General features: G+C 41.6%; 1 protein-coding gene across 6 annotated transcripts in view; it reads left to right on the top strand.

Moving 5' to 3' along the window:
• LOC109085752 (zinc finger homeobox protein 4-like) overlaps positions 1-16648 on the top strand; it is an 83867-nt gene extending 67219 nt beyond the window's left edge. For 5 of the 6 annotated variants that reach the window (XM_042714375.1, XM_042714372.1, XM_042714371.1 and 2 more), the window contains exons 5-10: positions 3427-3543; positions 7899-8032; positions 8542-8742; positions 9080-9197; positions 9345-14564; positions 14930-16648. In XM_042714375.1, the coding sequence (XP_042570309.1) occupies positions 3427-3543; positions 7899-8032; positions 8542-8742; positions 9080-9197; positions 9345-14564; positions 14930-16413 (7274 nt within the window). In that variant the 3' untranslated portion in view covers positions 16414-16648. The remainder of the gene's footprint in view (positions 1-3426; positions 3544-7898; positions 8033-8541; positions 8743-9079; positions 9198-9344; positions 14565-14929) is intronic. The other variant, XM_042714376.1, reaches the window with a different exon arrangement.
• Positions 16649-16873: the final 225 nt, after the last annotated feature.

Genomic DNA, 16873 nt, shown 5'->3' with positions numbered 1-16873 from the left:
TTGTTTAATTGTTTAAAATGAATAGTTATTATATTATTATTTAATTAAAAATATAAAAATGTGAAACATTTAAAATTTGCAAAAATGCAATCTGGTTGTAATTAGTTTTAAAAATTGTGTTTAAAGTAATGCTAGCATTTATGATAGCCTAGCTTCACTAAGTTCTTTGTTATTCTTTGTTGAGAACCATAAATAAGCCATGAGTCTAAGGTGGAGGTGGGGGACACATTTTAACGAGCACAATCATTTTTGGGGGTATCCACGGTTGTGTACAGTGGGTGTCTCTTTTACTGGCCGGATAATGACTGGACTGAGGTGTTATAGTTCCCAAGAGGAAGGAGAGGGAGCAGCCTGCCCTCCATGTCCGTAATTACACTCTCTCTATACCGGACAGGCCCGGCGCTTTAATGAAAAGAAAGTGTCGGCTGTCATATTTATAAATTTCCATGGATTCCTTTTCTGTTAGGGTATGGTAGTTGTGCAAAGGGAACTGGTGCATTTTGATGAGGCCAAAACACAGCATTGCTTTAATTGTGATGCCTTCTTGACCCCAGTCTCCCTCCAGCGTACCGATCATCCCACATCAGAGCAGGTCTCACGGGAGACTGGCGAACAGAGAGCTGTCAGAGATGTGTGGCTGATGTGTTTGCGGGTTTTGCTTGAAAGGGATGGCGGGGGCAGTAAAAGTTGTCTATGGCTCTGCTGTTTGCGATTAAGTTTGATGGGCAGAAAGTCGGCTGAACCCCCCTTGCACCACTCCAATGCTGCTGACACGCTGCCTCTGTAAAGCATTCAGATTACTCAAACTGTTGCCAGGGTCAGGCGCGGGGCAGACACCACTATGATGTATAGGAAAGCATGTCTGGGAGTTTCTCTAGCTCTTGAAATGCATACCAGAAAAACTGCAGAACATCCTGCTAAAAGACGAGGGAGAGTGAGAAGGACAGAGAAGGAAAGAGAGAGAAAAAATGCCGTCTGATGAGACCCAGATGAGACCCAGATCCCTTATTCCTTCTGTAACTACCTTCATAATTCGCCCTTTTCTTTTTTTGTGACACTCCATGTTTTATTAACGCATTCCACGATTGCCTTAAAAATTTGATGCCCCCTCGAGGTAGAGACACTCACTAGCACTTTGACACTTCATTTCCCAGCTAGGGGGACTGGGTCAGTAAATCTAGACTGAAGAGAGCGCCTCACGCTGAGGACGAGTGCTGCAGGAGGGAGGATGAGAGGGGGTGAGAGAAAGGGAAGGTGCCACAGCCTGGCCCCTCTACCCTTAGGGTGTGACATTGTGCTGTGGTGTTTGTGTGCGTGTGTGTGAGTGTGAGTGTGTGTGTGTGTGTGTGTGTGTGTGTGTGTGTGTGTTTGTGTGTCTCTTTTATTAACCGACCTGAAATCTGGTCATGATCACAGACATCCAGCTGGTCTTAACCCCCATCTGCCTACTGAGGCAAAACTCTATCTCTCTCTCTTTCTTTCTCTCTCTTTCTCTCTTTCTCTGATTAGCCCTCTTATGCCTCTGACATTGGCGTAAACTCTGTCTAGAGCCCTTTTACCGCTCAATACTGCCCTCCCCCACAACACTCACCCCCAGTCCTGCCTCGACTGCAAAAGAAAGTGTGGAATGAGAAACAATGTTGTGTACATATTTTATGCAGTGAAATGTATAACTATGAAATGTAGCTTAGAGGTATGTTACATTTAAATTGTTTTAAATGACAGTATTTTTAATATTATTTTATTGACTTATAATTTTTTTAATAAACATTTAGATATTTGGGGTTAAATAAATATGTCTAATTCCTACAGTATTGGGGCTGTCAGTTGATTCAAATTGCAGTTAAATTCATTATATGATTAGCTAATTAATTGTGTTTTCTAATTATATTTAATATTTTGTGGCAAACAGAAACATTAAATAGACAGCAGTTAGAGCAACAACAATAAGAAGTCAATGTATTGCTTGTTTCATGTCATTGATACCTATAACTTGCCTACACTGTTCGAGGACATACTATACATTTCTGCATAGTCATTAATAATAATAATAATATATATATATATATATATATATATATATATATATATATATATATATATATATATATATATATACATATATACACACACACACACACACACACACACACACATTAATATGATTGTATTATTATTATAGGATTATTTAAATATTAAAAAAAATCTGTATATTCATGGAAAAGACACCACAGCCTTATCTATCGTTAAGCACAAACGCTGCAATTTATGCCATTTATTTTTATAGAAATGCGGCATGTACATCTAAAGATACCCCCCAACTGTCTTACATTCACACACACGCATACACACACACACACACACAGACAGTGCCTTTGTTACAGGATGTATTAGAGCACACCGTCACCGCATATGCGCCAAAATAGCAATTTTTGCAGCCGGCTGCCAGCAGTGACAGGAGATATTTCATCCTGTTGTCAGAATATTATTAATAAAACATCAGGACTAGAGTGCAGCACAATTTTTCCTTTCAATCACTCCCAGCATCTGCCATGAAAATTTCATGCTGTATATAATTTCCACTTAATGTATTGCACTTAAAACGTCGGTGCTAGCACCATGTGGGGAGTTTTAAAGGGTTAATTGTATCATGTATCTGCAGAGTTAGGGCACCTCTACTTACCAAACAATGACTTGAGTGATTGTATGCAAATATACCGGTGACCCTTTTGCTTCCCCGTGGTCAATTTATATGGTTATTAAGGTTTTATAAAATGGATGAGCGCAGCACTTTGAACGGCATTTTCCTACCTCATGTTGTCCTAATTTATTTCATTTCTCGCGGGGTCTTCCGAAATATGTTTATTTCTCCCCCTCGTTCTCGCTTTCTGTCTCTCTCTCTCTTTCTTTCTTCTCCCGTCGTGTGCCGTGTGATGGAAGCTGCATGGGGTGGAGGGGGAAAGACAGGAGTGGTTATCTGGCATTACTCAGCCTGCTAAAAATTCATTAAAATGTGACATCAGCGCAGTGAAAGACAAATGCTCTCTGGATGAAAGGGAACAGTAGGCCTTTCAGGGATTAGAGGCGCACGGCCTCGACCTATCACCTAACAGCATAAACAGATTAATCCACTGGTAGTGCTGCAAAGATACACAGAATTATTAAACACGGTGTGGGAGGGGGGGGTTTGAGCCTACAGAAAAATGTCCATGTAATCTGCCCAGTGCTAACAATCTGCAGAGGTGTGTGAAGAACATTCATATTTTAGAGTGTCCCGGGTTTGATGAAACCAGACGGGCCCCCCTGCATCAGTGTTTTGTGGTATATTTTGTATATACACACACGCACATACACAGCAGACGATCCAAAAGCAGTCACCCTAACCTCTAGTGGGTAACCAATTGCCCTTCCTGTGTTCAATTGTAGAACAACCAGGTGAAGACAGCGAGGAATCCCCACGAGCCTCCTCATTGGCCGCGGCCGAGGACAAAGACTCGAGCAAGAGGGACGCCATAGAAGGCAACATAACAGAGAAGGACTCCAGTAAGACCTTTAGTTTTGGTCTTTTTTCCCCCCCTGGTACCCTCCCTGGTGTCACTTAGTACTAACACACTGCTCTTACCTGTTTTGCTCTTCTGTTCTCTTACATTGGGGCTTTTCCTGCTAATAACAGCTGCATGTGTGGGTTGCATGTGAATGCTATCAGTAGCCTCCCGCTGACCTATTTTACTCATAGCCATCTGATGGCAGAGATGTGGATAAAGGCAAAGAATATTCTGCAGTGACCACCAAGATTATTTTTTTAATCAAATCAGTTTGTGCGCTTGTAATTTTTAAGCGCCTTTCATTAATCTTTGCTGTTCTTGTGATTTCTCTGATGACATACTCATTTTGTAAAGCATAGGATTAGATAGCATTCAAGGGTGTAGTTTTGTAACCTTTTTTCCCTTCTTATTTAATTCAAGCAAAGCACCAGCTATCAGAGCTCATTGTCCTCGAACTGCGGATCTGCGTACACATCTGACTGGTAGCACATTAGCAAGGGCAACAATCCTTACAAAACAGCGTTGTGTTGAGATCAGGAAACAGCCCCTGGAGCTAGCATCTGGCATCACTACCTAAGGCTCTGTTATATTTGATTTGCCAAATAAGAATTCATATGTGCTTTTTTATGTATGAGATGGAAATATATGGTCAAAATGAATATTACATTAGGCGTCTTTTCATGCACACCATACCTAGCTACATAATGTTGGGTTCAATGGAGCAGAGGAAATGCTGAAACAGGACAGAGCCTATTAGTTTAGCCAGTCGTTTATCTTTTATCCATATAGCCATGACAGGCTTGTCTGAGGCAGCTCGTACTCAATGCATTTACATGACCTATTACATGCGGCATCATTTAACGCTGCGGTCGAGATGCAGATTTTACTTAAACTAGTTTTCTTAAATCTTAATGTGAATATATATACATAACAACATTTGCTTTGTTTTCTTTTTTTTCAAGGCTGCAGTATTTACATTGAAATTAGAAAATATCCGTCCCAAAATGGCTGTTGTTTTGATTTTTTTTTCTAATCCATTACTCAAGTCAGAATGTGTTTTAGGGGTTGCTCTGTTGAACCCATATGTTAAATGTGTTTTTTGGGCCAAAGGAATAAATCCCTAATGTGGGTTTGAATATAAAACACCAGACTCCTGTATATTAAAGATTATATGTAGAGATATTCACAATATTCATCTTCACATGCAGCATCTCTCAAAACAGCCCATTTTGTCATTTTAATCTAGTGTCACTGTGGATTAATTATAATCCAAATTGCATTTTCCATGCAAATGTCTTAATCTGGATCAACTCCAGATTACTTTGTGCCCTGTTTATATGTAGCATGGAAGCATGTCAATGTCTTGGCTTTAGGGTAAAGGGATAAATCAGCTAACACAAGCAAAGATGAAAATTAGCTGTCATTATTGCTAAGAACATTTTCTGCATACTAGCTGTAAATTAGCAGGGAAATTAAATATTGTTTTTAAATCAGCTCCTATGAGATTTAAAATAATGCAGCTGATTTAAATAAAATGCAAGACAGATCAAATTCTGCATATTTACCATTAACATTTGCATGTTTCCAGCTCTGAAATGAGCATTTATTCAATTTCTGTCTTTCCAGATATTTGATTAAAATAAATTAAAAGTATTTGCATATTTCATTGAAGCCCTACAGCTATGATTTCTGTTACTGACTTAATCAATTCAGAGAGTCCTGTAAGATTTGCCAAATATGACATCCGTCGGTTTACGCCTCGTCTGAAGTGCGATGGCAAAGCAGATGGACTCTGATTATTTTTTGTGAGAGCACAGAGAAAGCGGGGCTGCACTGTGCAAGCTCAGAATTTAGAGTGTGGTATTCAAATGTTATCTGCTGAACTGTAGGTCACACTAATGCGTAACCTTAACCTCTTGTCCTTGTAAATCACTAAAGTTCTCGGAGCGTCCCAGGGTCCTGCTTTATTTATTGCCCTGTCACCTCAGCCAGACTGGCTGGACTGAAGACCAGTAAATTGAATAGTAAATTTATGATGCCTTTATCAAGCAAGTCCCGTGTAATTGGCATTTGGAGGGGAAAGAAATTTTTAAATAAAATAGTTTGTCATATACAAGCGCACAGTACTGTTTTGCAGAGCTTCCAAAGTAAGGCTGTGCTGTTTTTGTTAATATGAAATTTTAGTCGTGTCAAACATTGAAAATTAACAGGACTAAAAATGGCCTCTCTCTAGGTGAGGAACATCAGATAAATAACATTAGCATGGTTTTAGTTGTTTCTTCTTTTAGTTTGCTTGAATTGTCAGAGGTGTTTAAAGAAGCCTTATGTGGGTTGCATGATTTTAAAAATCCCATTGACATTTGTAAATAAAGATGGGTGGCCAGTCTGTGGCTCTGGTCCCTGTAATGCAAACAGCTTGACTGTCATAAATCACTGTTTGATTTATCTAATCAAGCAAGGTCCTGCTTCTCAAAGACATTTGTCATGCGGATGAGACGTGTGGGGGCTGTGGTGTCACAATTATTTTCTCTATTTCTTCAATGCACTGTGTTTCTGTAGACAAAGAAAAAGGCATTCTAATTTAGTGTGAGGTACAGACTACACAAAGAGTCTAGCCATTGAGTCTTGACACAATATTAGTTGAACATAAAGACTATTGTAGATATTATATTATAAAACACACACACACACACACACACACACACACACACACACACACACACACACACACACACACACACACATATACATATACACATACATATATACATATATATGTATACATATATGTAATATTAAGTGCTGCAAAGGCATTTTATACTTTTTCTTTCCTAATTTAATGTTACCTGTTTCTTTTCTGACAGTCTAGTGTGTCCATCTGCAAAGGACTTTAAATGTTTATGAAAGCACAGTGTTGATTAAAAAATAAATCATAAAGATGGATCCTCATGTAGAGCAGATTAGCCCTCAGACCATACATTTACATTCAATATGATGGCAATCAATGGAAGGGGCATTGCATTGTGAAATGTATTTGCACCCACTTGTCCAGAAGTTGCCTCCTCACCCGGGAAAATAATTTAGTTGCAGATTGACTGGAAGATGGCGAAAATTGAAAGTTAAATTTAGAAATCCTCGTAATAAACAGAGGGGGGAGAAAAAAAGGTCAGATGATATGGTGCAGCAATGAGATTGGGGAGCCTCGCAAATGAGGTTTTCTGTTTGTCATGAAATGCATGACACCCCCCCCCCCCAAAAAAAAAAAAACGCAGCAGGAATATCAAGGCCAGGAGAGAGAGAGAAAAAAAAAGATTACTTAGCTATTTGAGACTGCAGACCATACTCTTGATACACTTGGAAATTTGTATTGTGCCCTTGTGGTTTTTTCCCCCTCTGGTGTCACTTTCTTTGGCAGGCTAATATGTCAGGCTCCTGATATGTAAGACCACAATAAAATAAGCAGAATGCCTTGTAATGCCAAGAATTAAAATGCATGAACACGCAGCAGATATTGAAATATACTTTAAATAAATGCAGAGCAGAAAAAATACTCATTCCTTTTTTTTCAACATCTTTTTCACCATCCATTTTCGATGACTGAATTTGCTAAGCTTTGATTCATAAGAGTAATACACACATTTAGCCTAGAGTGACCAGATTAAAGCAAAGAACAGCGAGCAGGGCTTTCTTTGTGCACTGTATATGCAGCGAGAGGATAAATTGCATTGACTGAGGAGGCTGGGACACTGTCTGTATCTGAGGATACAGGGGTAATGAAAGATTTATCACTCTGTGCAGCATACTCTTAATACAACTGGGGACTGATTTGCTGAATTGAGCTCAGCTGAAATGGAAATAACATGGCAACCCCCTCTAATACAGAGTATGAGGCATGGATATTCAGGGGGATACTGGGAATGGTGATTTGGCTGTCTATATCCCCCAAATGAACTGCATAATGGTACCATGACCTGCAATGCAATAACAATGAATTTAAACCTCTAATTTGTGGATATCTTCATTCGGTTGCTTTTGTGAATATAGATTTCTTTTTTTTTCTTTTTTTTTTCTAGTATTCATGTTCAAAATCAATGCACACAATTTGTCTTTAATTTCTGCTTTTTGCTTTATCTTAATAAATATATAATGTCCATTTCATTTGCTACATAATGTGAGTGGCCCCAAATACTTTTTTATTTTTTTTTTAGATCTACATTCGTAACAATAAGCTTATGTTACCCGAATGTGCCGTCTTATTAAAGTGAGGGTCATTGTACCTCTGTCAGGAGATTTTCAGCATCGGGAGTCCAGAATAAGCTTGTGACAGAAGATATCCTATCTGTTTATTCACAGGAATTAATACACTGGCTAAGGAAACTCTGGGGACTACTACAGCAGGGAAGCGGTCGCTTCAGCAGGAGAAAGAAAATGACAATCCACCCAAGAGGCCCAAATCAGCTGAAGAGAAGACACTGTCCAATGAGCAGGTTAGTTACTTTGATCTGTTTGCAAAAATGGGACTTTATAAAAAGACTGCGCCATTTTAGTGCATAAATTCTTGGATTAGATTATATTCATTGACTTTTTTTCCCAGTTATATTAAAAAGCACTGTCTGAGTGGTACAGGACTTAATGAACCATTTCTGAAAGGGCTATATTAAAACAGGTAGTTAGAAGTTTAAACTTACTTCATGTAATAAGAAACAAGGCATAGTCTGAAATGGTTCATGTCGACATTCTTTGTAATTTTCTCATTTGAAATTCTAGACATTCATGTTAGCTCATTTACTTATGTACTTCATTATGTTTTTAATTAAGTTACATGAAATGAAAACTAAAGTGAATTGGAGGAGATTTAATTTTATAGACATTTGGGGTCTTGTTTTGTTTGGAATTTGATTTCCTTAAGGCATCATGTAGCAGTCTCATTCATGTATAGTTATTTAGAGCAGTGCTGTAATGCATGGCAATGCTATGATGAACTCTGTATTTTCAGGTGCAGCAGTGCCCATACTGTAATTACAGTAACAAGGATGCAAACCATTTACAGCTGCACATCATGTCCCAGCATTCCATGCAGCCGGTCATCAGCTGCCCCTTGTGTCAGGATATCCTCAGCAACAAGATTCATTTACAGCTGCATCTCACCCACCTCCATAGCGTGGCTCCAGACTGTGTGGAGAAGTTAATTATGACAGTATGTGCAGCATTCATTTAGTTTAAATACAAAAAAAAAGAAATACCTAAACTGTCAGCCTTACTAACTAGATCATAATATAGCAGGGCTGGCAGGGAATAACTAGAATAAGCATTTCCTAGGCCTAGCGTATTCTCCAAAGAATTATAAACTTGAAAGTTCTCCTCCTATAAAATGAAAAAATAGCAGTTTTGAAAAAGATCTTTTGAAAGTCCCTATATCTCTAATCTGTTAACAAATAACAAATCTGTTATTTTTGCAAATATTTGTATTGTTTATCTTATGTTTATTGAAATCTGTTAAGGGACTGATGTTTTTTTGTTTTTTTTATCTTCAGGTTGCAGGCCCAGATGTTACAGTGCCCAATTCCTTGCTGTCTGTGTCATTACAAGACAAAGTACCATCTTTGATGGATTCTTCAGCTGTTATCCCTGAGGGATTAGGAAAACCCATGGGTAAGCACATTTAGGCAGCCACAGTGTCATCTGAAATGTATGATTGGCATTACAGAATATTCCTTAGAAAAGTTATAATAGTAGTCTTTTATAATGAAATGTTTTTGGAAGAATTCTGAAATCTTTCCTTTTTCTGAATTTCAACAGGAAACAGCTCTAAGGATTTGAAAAACAGTACAGGCCAAGACAAAAGTGAGGTTGAACTTGCCAATGAGGAACTCAAACCACCAAAGGAGGCTGCTGAGGCCCCTGAATGGAAGAAAGCGAGTGGTCAAGACAGGAAGAGCCCAGACTCCCTGCAGGAGCATCTTAGCGATCTGCAGAAGCGGCAGGAGCTCTCAGTCTCTGATCGCCACGTCTACAAATACCGCTGCAACCATTGCAGCCTGGCTTTCAAGACTGTGCAGAAGCTTGAGATACATTCCCAGTACCATGCCATCCGTGCAGCCACCATGTGCAGTCTGTGCCAGCGCAGCTTCAGGACATTCCTTGCCCTCCGAAAGCATTTGGAGACTGGTCACCCTGAGCTAAGTGAAGCCGAAGTACAGCAACTCTGTGGGAACCTGCCCCTAAATGGTGACATTGCTGAAAGTGAGATGCGGGCTCTGGAAGAGGCACAAGCCTTTGAGAATGAGCTAGACAAAGATGAGGAACTTGACCAAGAAGGGAAGGCCAGTCCAACTGGAAGTGACAGCAGTTCTTTGCTTGATGACATGGGCTCAGAACCAAAGCGGACCTTGCCTTTTAGGAAAGGTCCAAATTTCACCATGGAAAAGTTTTTAGACCCATCACGTCCATACAAATGCACAGTATGCAAGGAGTCATTCACCCAAAAGAACATTCTCCTTGTTCACTACAATTCTGTCTCACATTTGCATAAGCTAAAGAAAGTTATCCAAGAGGCCTCAAGCCCAGTTCCCCAGGAGACCAGCAACAATGTTGACAACAAACCATACAAATGCAATATATGTAATGTTGCTTATAGCCAAAGCTCAACCCTGGAGATTCACATGAGGTCTGTACTTCATCAGACAAAAGCACGAACCGCCAAAATGGAGAGTAGTACTAGTACTGGGGGTGGTAGCAGCAGAAGTACTACATCTAAAAGCCCTGTTCCACTAAATCAGGGAAATGCAGATTCTGCAAATGGACCAGTATCCTCTAACAAAGAAAACACTGTAGATGCCAAAGAAGTTACCACGAAACAAACTACTGATCACATCTCTGTGCAGCCTACCCACCCACCAACCCAGTCACCAGCACAGCTTCAGATGCAACTGCAGCACGAGCTCCAGCAGCAAGCTGCATTCTTTCAGCCACAGTTTCTGAACCCAGCTTTTTTCCCACACTTTCCAATGACACCAGAGGCCCTACTGCAATTCCAGCAGCCCCAGTTCCTCTTCCCATTCTACATCCCTGGTGCTGAATTTAACATCAGCCCTGAGCTTGCATTGCATTCTGCTGCATTTGGGATGCCTGGTATGACTGGATCATTCCTAGAAGATCTGAAGCAGCAGATGCAGCAACAACATCAGCTGGGTCAACAGCAACAGCTTCAGCTTTCTCAGCAGCAAGCTCAACAGCAGGCCTCCCAGTCTCAAATGCAGCAGCAGAAAGCACAGCAGCAGAGTCATAAGCCTAAAACTGAGTCCAGTCACATTGTTCTGTCTGAGATTCAAATGTCCAGAGATGCTGAAGAGCACTTAGAAAAGCAGGAGAACAAAGCAAAGCAGGATTTAGCTAGTGATATTGACAGTGTAAAAGACACTAAAGATTCCAGAAAGCCTAAATTTTCAGAACCTCTAATTCCTCCGCCACGCATCATCTCAGGAGCTAGAGGTAATGCTGCTAAAGCTCTGCTAGAGAACTTTGGCTTTGAATTGGTTATTCAGTACAATGAGAACAGACAGAAAACCCAGAAAAAGAATAGAGAGGAAGAGTTGACTGACAAACTGGAGTGTGGACTGTGTGGAAAGTTGTTCTCCAACATGCTTATTCTCAAAAGCCATCAGGAACATGTGCATGGGCAGTTTTTTCCATATGTGGAGCTGGAGAAGTTTGCACTGCAGTACAGGGAGGCATATGACAAGCTGTATCCCATAAATCCAGCATCTCCAGAAACACCCCCACCACCTCCACCACCCCCTCCTCCTCCTCCTCCTCCTCCTCCTGCCCCAGTGTCTGCTGTCCCTGCCACTACGTCTGTAGGAAAATCACAGACACCATCTCCTTCACCTTTACAAACTCCTCAGCAAGCACCACCACCACCTCCTCCACCACCTCCCACTGCACCTCCTCAAGTGCAGCTCCCTGTTTCTCTTGACCTGCCAATATTCCCACCACTGATGATGCAATCAGTGCAGCACCCTGGGCTACCCCCACAGCTTGCGCTGCAGCTTCCAACAATGGACTCTTTATCTTCTGACCTCACACAGTTATGTCAACAACAACTGGGACTGGATCCAAACTTCCTGCGGCAGTCTCAGTTCAAGCGTCCTCGCACCAGAATCACAGACGATCAGCTAAAAATCCTCCGTGCTCATTTTGACATCAATAACTCACCCAACGAAGAACAGATTCAAGAAATGGCAGAAAGATCTGGCCTTCCACAGAAAGTCATAAAGCACTGGTTCCGCAATACACTCTTCAAAGAACGTCAAAGAAGCAAAGATTCCCCTTACAATTTTAACATTCCACCCATGACCACACTGGAAGATATCAGACTTGAATCCCAAATGAACATGCTAGAGTACTACAGAACTGATGCTACGGCGAACAAAAGGTCATCAAGAACACGATTCACAGATTATCAACTGCGAGTACTCCAAGATTTCTTTGATACCAATGCTTACCCCAAGGATGATGAAATTGAGCAGCTCTCAACGGTACTCAACCTGCCAACGCGAGTGATTGTGGTGTGGTTCCAAAATGCCCGTCAGAAGGCACGCAAGAGCTATGAGAACCAAACAGATACGAAAGAAAGCGAAAAGAAAGAACTAACAAATGAACGATACATTAGGACCAACAACATGCAGTACCAGTGTAAGAAATGCAGTGTCATTTTCCCCCGAATTTTTGACCTCATTACTCACCAGAAGAAGCAGTGCTACAAAGATGAGGATGATGAAGCTGGAGATGAAAACCACTCAGAGGAATTCACAGAGAACAATGAGCAAAGTTTGGCAAAGCCAACAGAGCCAGCAAAAAACTCTCTTGTAACAGCAAGCAGTTCTGGCTCCAGCTCTCCATTGATGCCTTCACCTCGACCTGATGTAGGAAAATCCTCACCCAAACCTGAGCTCCTTCATGAAAAACCAAAACTGGGAGAAATTGCCCCTTTACAAACTCCCAAGAACCTAAATGAGTTAAAATCTTCCAAGGCTTCAACCCCACAGCCTCCACCACAAAAATTACCTCAACCACAAATGTCAAGACCCCATTCCCAGCCCCAGTCTATGACTGTCCCATCAAGTCCTCTTTCAATTGCACTGTCCTCTCTTAACAATAGCCTACCACCTCAAATGTTACAGTACCAATGCGATCAGTGCAAAATCGCTTTCCCAACAGTAGAGCTGTGGCAGGAGCACCAGCACATGCATTTTCTGGCTGCCCAGAACCAGTTCCTACACTCACAGTTTTTAGAAAGGCCTCTGGATATGCCCTATATGATCTTTGATCCAAATAACCCTCTCATGACTGGTCAACTCCTGTCTGGAGCCCTGTCCCAGATGCCAACTCCAAGCAACTCTGGCCTTGCTGTGAACTCTAACTCTGTGAAACGTAAATTAGATGAAAAAGAGGATGGATCTCATGAAAAAGATGGTGTTAACAGTGCAGAAGATCAGCACAGAGACAAACGTCTTAGGACTACCATTACTCCAGAGCAGCTGGAGATATTGTATGATAAATATTTACTTGATTCAAACCCAACAAGAAAGATGTTAGATCATATTGCTCGTGAAGTTGGCCTGAAGAAAAGAGTTGTCCAAGTATGGTTTCAGAACACCCGAGCCAGAGAAAGGAAGGGACAGTTTAGAGCACTTGGGCACTCTCAACTTCACAAAAAGTGTCCCTTCTGCAGAGCACTGTTCAAGGCCAAGTCAGCTCTTGATAGCCACATTCGCTCAAGACACTGGCATGAGGCAAAACAGGCAGGCTTTAGTTTGCCCCCAAGTCCAATGATGCCTCAAGATGAAGGAGGACAAAGTCCCAAGTATAATTTTGCTGACTACCTACAGATGCCCACAAAGACTGAGATGAATGACAGTGAGCCTCCAACTTCATCTTCCACTCCAGTTAGATTTTCTGAGATGCCACTAAAAAATTTATTAAGTTTATCATCCGTAAAAACAGAACATAGTGATGAACTTGAGGGGCTTAACATAAGTTCTGCAGATGCCTCTTTTGATGCCAACAAAATTGACTTTGATGAGACCTCCTCGATTAACACAGCTGTGAGTGATGCTACAACTGGAGATGAGACCAATAATGAAGTTGAGAATCTAACAGCAAATGGAAGTGAAAAAATGATTGAGAACAAAATGAACCAAGCACAAATCTCTGACTTAAATGAGGATAGAATCCCTTTCAACATGGTTAGCCCATCAAGTTTCTCTGGTAAAGACAGTGACTACTTCAATTCCAGAGATGATGAATTCGATGATAGTGCAGACAGGAGTGAGACCTCAAGTTTGGCTGATCCAAGTTCACCCAGTCCATTTGGAGGTACCAATCCCTTCAAGTCTGCAAAAGCTGGGGGAGAGAGACCAGGCCACAAACGTTATAGAACCCAAATGAGCAACCTACAGCTTAAAGTCCTAAAGGCTTGCTTCAGTGACTACCGCACACCTACTATGCAAGAGTGTGAAATGCTGGGCAATGAAATAGGACTCCCGAAACGTGTTGTGCAAGTCTGGTTCCAGAATGCCCGTGCAAAAGAAAAGAAGTTCAAAATAAACATTGGAAAGCCATTCATGATAAGCCAGGGCTCCCCAGATGGGCCAAGGCCTGAGTGTACATTATGTGGCGTGAAGTATACAGCCAGACTTTCAATTCGTGATCATATCTTCTCAAAGCAGCACATTGCAAAAGTGCAAGAAATCCTGGGCAACCAGGTTGATCGAGAAAAAGACTATCTTGCACCTACCACTGTCCGCCAGCTTATGACTCAACAAGAACTTGACCGTTTAAAGAAGGCAACCGACATACTCAACTTGCCAGCCCAGCAGCAACCTGCAGTGGACAATAATGCACTTCATGGCCTTAGCCTGCCAACTGCGTACCCAGGAATATCTGGTCTCCCACCAGTGCTTCTTCCTGGTGTCAATGGGCCATCCTCCCTTCCAGGTTTTCCACCAAATACACCTGGTGAGTTAGTATGACAAACAGTGCAGTAGCTTAATGAACAATTGATGCATTAAATGCTACTGTGCCATTTGTTTCCTTTGAAGGACTGTGACATTCACTGATTCATAGACTTTTAATGCATGCATTCACTGTAACAATGTTGACTACTTAGAGTTTGTGACCTCTAAAAGTTCAGTTGATTTCATGCCTGTGCTTGTTTTCGTGGTTTCATCTTTCCTTTCTTTTTGTTGTATCCTTCTATTCATAAAGTGCTTGTAACAGTCTGGATGCATAACAGAGGGATAGCCCCAAAATAATGTCTAGCAAAATTGAGGAGTGATTTTCCAGTCAAATATTTAAATATTATCTATACCACTGTATTTCAGCTTTAGCGTCTCCTGGTGCTGGCATGCTTGGGTTCCCTACTCCAGCCACCCCTTCTCCTGCCATGTCTCTCAGCAGTACCCCAACCAAGACTCTTCTTCAGACACCTCCTCCTCCTCCTCCTCAACCTGCCGCACTTCCTCTTCCTCCCACTCCTTTGGCAGCAAATCAGACTGAGCAGCACATAAAAGAATCAGAGAAAGACAAGAAGTTAGAGAAGCCCAAGGTGAAAGAAAGAGAAGCAGACACTGCCCGTCCCGAGACCCCAATTGTGAAAAAAAGGGAAAAGCCCTCGCCGTCAGTTTCAGCACTAGGAAAATTGGGAAGTGAGGCACAGATGGACCCAGCACAACTGCAAGCACTTCAGAATGCCATTGCTGGTGACCCAGGCTCCTTCCTAGGGGGACAGTTCTTGCCTTATTTCATCCCTGGCTTTGCATCTTGCTTCTCAGCCCAACTTCCTGGCGGAGTGCAGGGGGGATACTTCCCTCCTATGTGTGGAATGGAAAACCTGTTCCCCTACGGCCCTGCAATGCCGCAGGCTATCGCTGGGCTTTCTCCAACTGCCTTGCTGCAGCAGTACCAACAGTACCAGCAGTCCCTCCAGGATTCCTTACAGAAGCAGCATCAGCAGCAGAAGCAAAGTGAACCGCAGCAAAAAACACCCCCTATGAAGTCAAAGAGTGCACAGAGCAACTCTCACAAACCAAAAGAGGCTATTGAAACTAAGGATGATAAAGGCTCTTCAACAGAAAGCACAAATGAAGAACCCCAAACGAATACCAAAAGTTCAGGCTTTCCAGATGCATTTATCGTTCCGTCCATCAAACACGAGTTTATATGCAGAAAGTGCCAGATGATTTTTGCTGATGAAGACTCAGCAGCTCGCCACCAGAAGTCCTTCTGTTACTTTGGTCACCCGTTTATCGATCCGCAAGAGACAGTGCTTCGTAAGGCTGTGAGCAAGTACAATTGCATAGCCTGCAATGTGTCCGTCAGCGGGAACGAAGCACTTGGCCAACACCTTCAGTCGAGCTTGCACAAAGAGAAAACAATCAAACAAGCAATGAGAAATGCCAAAGAGCATGCTAGATTATTACCTCACTCAGTCTGCTCCCCCTGTCCTAACACCACATCTACCTCGCAGTCTGCAGCTTCTTCTAATAACACCTTGCCTCATCTCTCTCACTTGTCCATGAAGTCCTGGCCAAATATTCTTTTCCAGGCCTCAGCCAGTAAAGCTGCTTCCTGCCCATCTGCTTCTCCTCCTCCTCCCCTTTCCTTGCCTTCAACGGTTACCTCAACTTCGTGCAGCACCTCAGGGGTTCAAACCTCACTACCCACCGAAAGTTGTTCAGACGAGTCTGACAGTGAGTTAAGCCAGAAGCTGGATGACTTAGATAACACGTTGGAAGTCAAGGCTAAGGCGGCATCCGGCCTAGATGGCAATTTCAGTAGTATCAGAATGGATATGTTCAGTGTGTAGGTGTGAAAAACGGATCCCTTGCTTAAACGAAAAAAGACTTTTAACTGCAGTTCCAAAGTTTCTCTAACCCAAAAAATTACAGTACCAAAAGATTGACTCAGGATTGTTTTTCCCATATTGATATGCTGGCAAGAAAATGATTGATTTTTGTTATGGACAGAACTGTTGCAGATGCTAGACTGAGCTTATATTGTATACAAAAAAAAAAAACATGGAATAGGAAAACTCTCACAAGTTCTTTTGGAGCTTGATTCAAGCCAAAAATTCTCACGCGATAGCAAATTGCACCTCAGCTGGATTGATTTCCAAATGCTAGCATGTACTGTATGGGATAATGATCCAGAACTTTCAAAGAGAATTTCTCTTAGTTTAGTTAGGTGTAATTCAGTAGCTTTAAATTCTCAGGTCAGAACATAACATTTCTCATTTGTTGAAACAGCAACAAAGCCTGCTTATTAAT

Source organism: Cyprinus carpio, chromosome A24, assembly GCF_018340385.1.
Source record: "Cyprinus carpio isolate SPL01 chromosome A24, ASM1834038v1, whole genome shotgun sequence".
In the NCBI taxonomy this organism is placed as follows: domain Eukaryota; kingdom Metazoa; phylum Chordata; class Actinopteri; order Cypriniformes; family Cyprinidae; genus Cyprinus; species Cyprinus carpio.
This window is presented reverse-complemented; position numbering and strand designations above follow the sequence as displayed.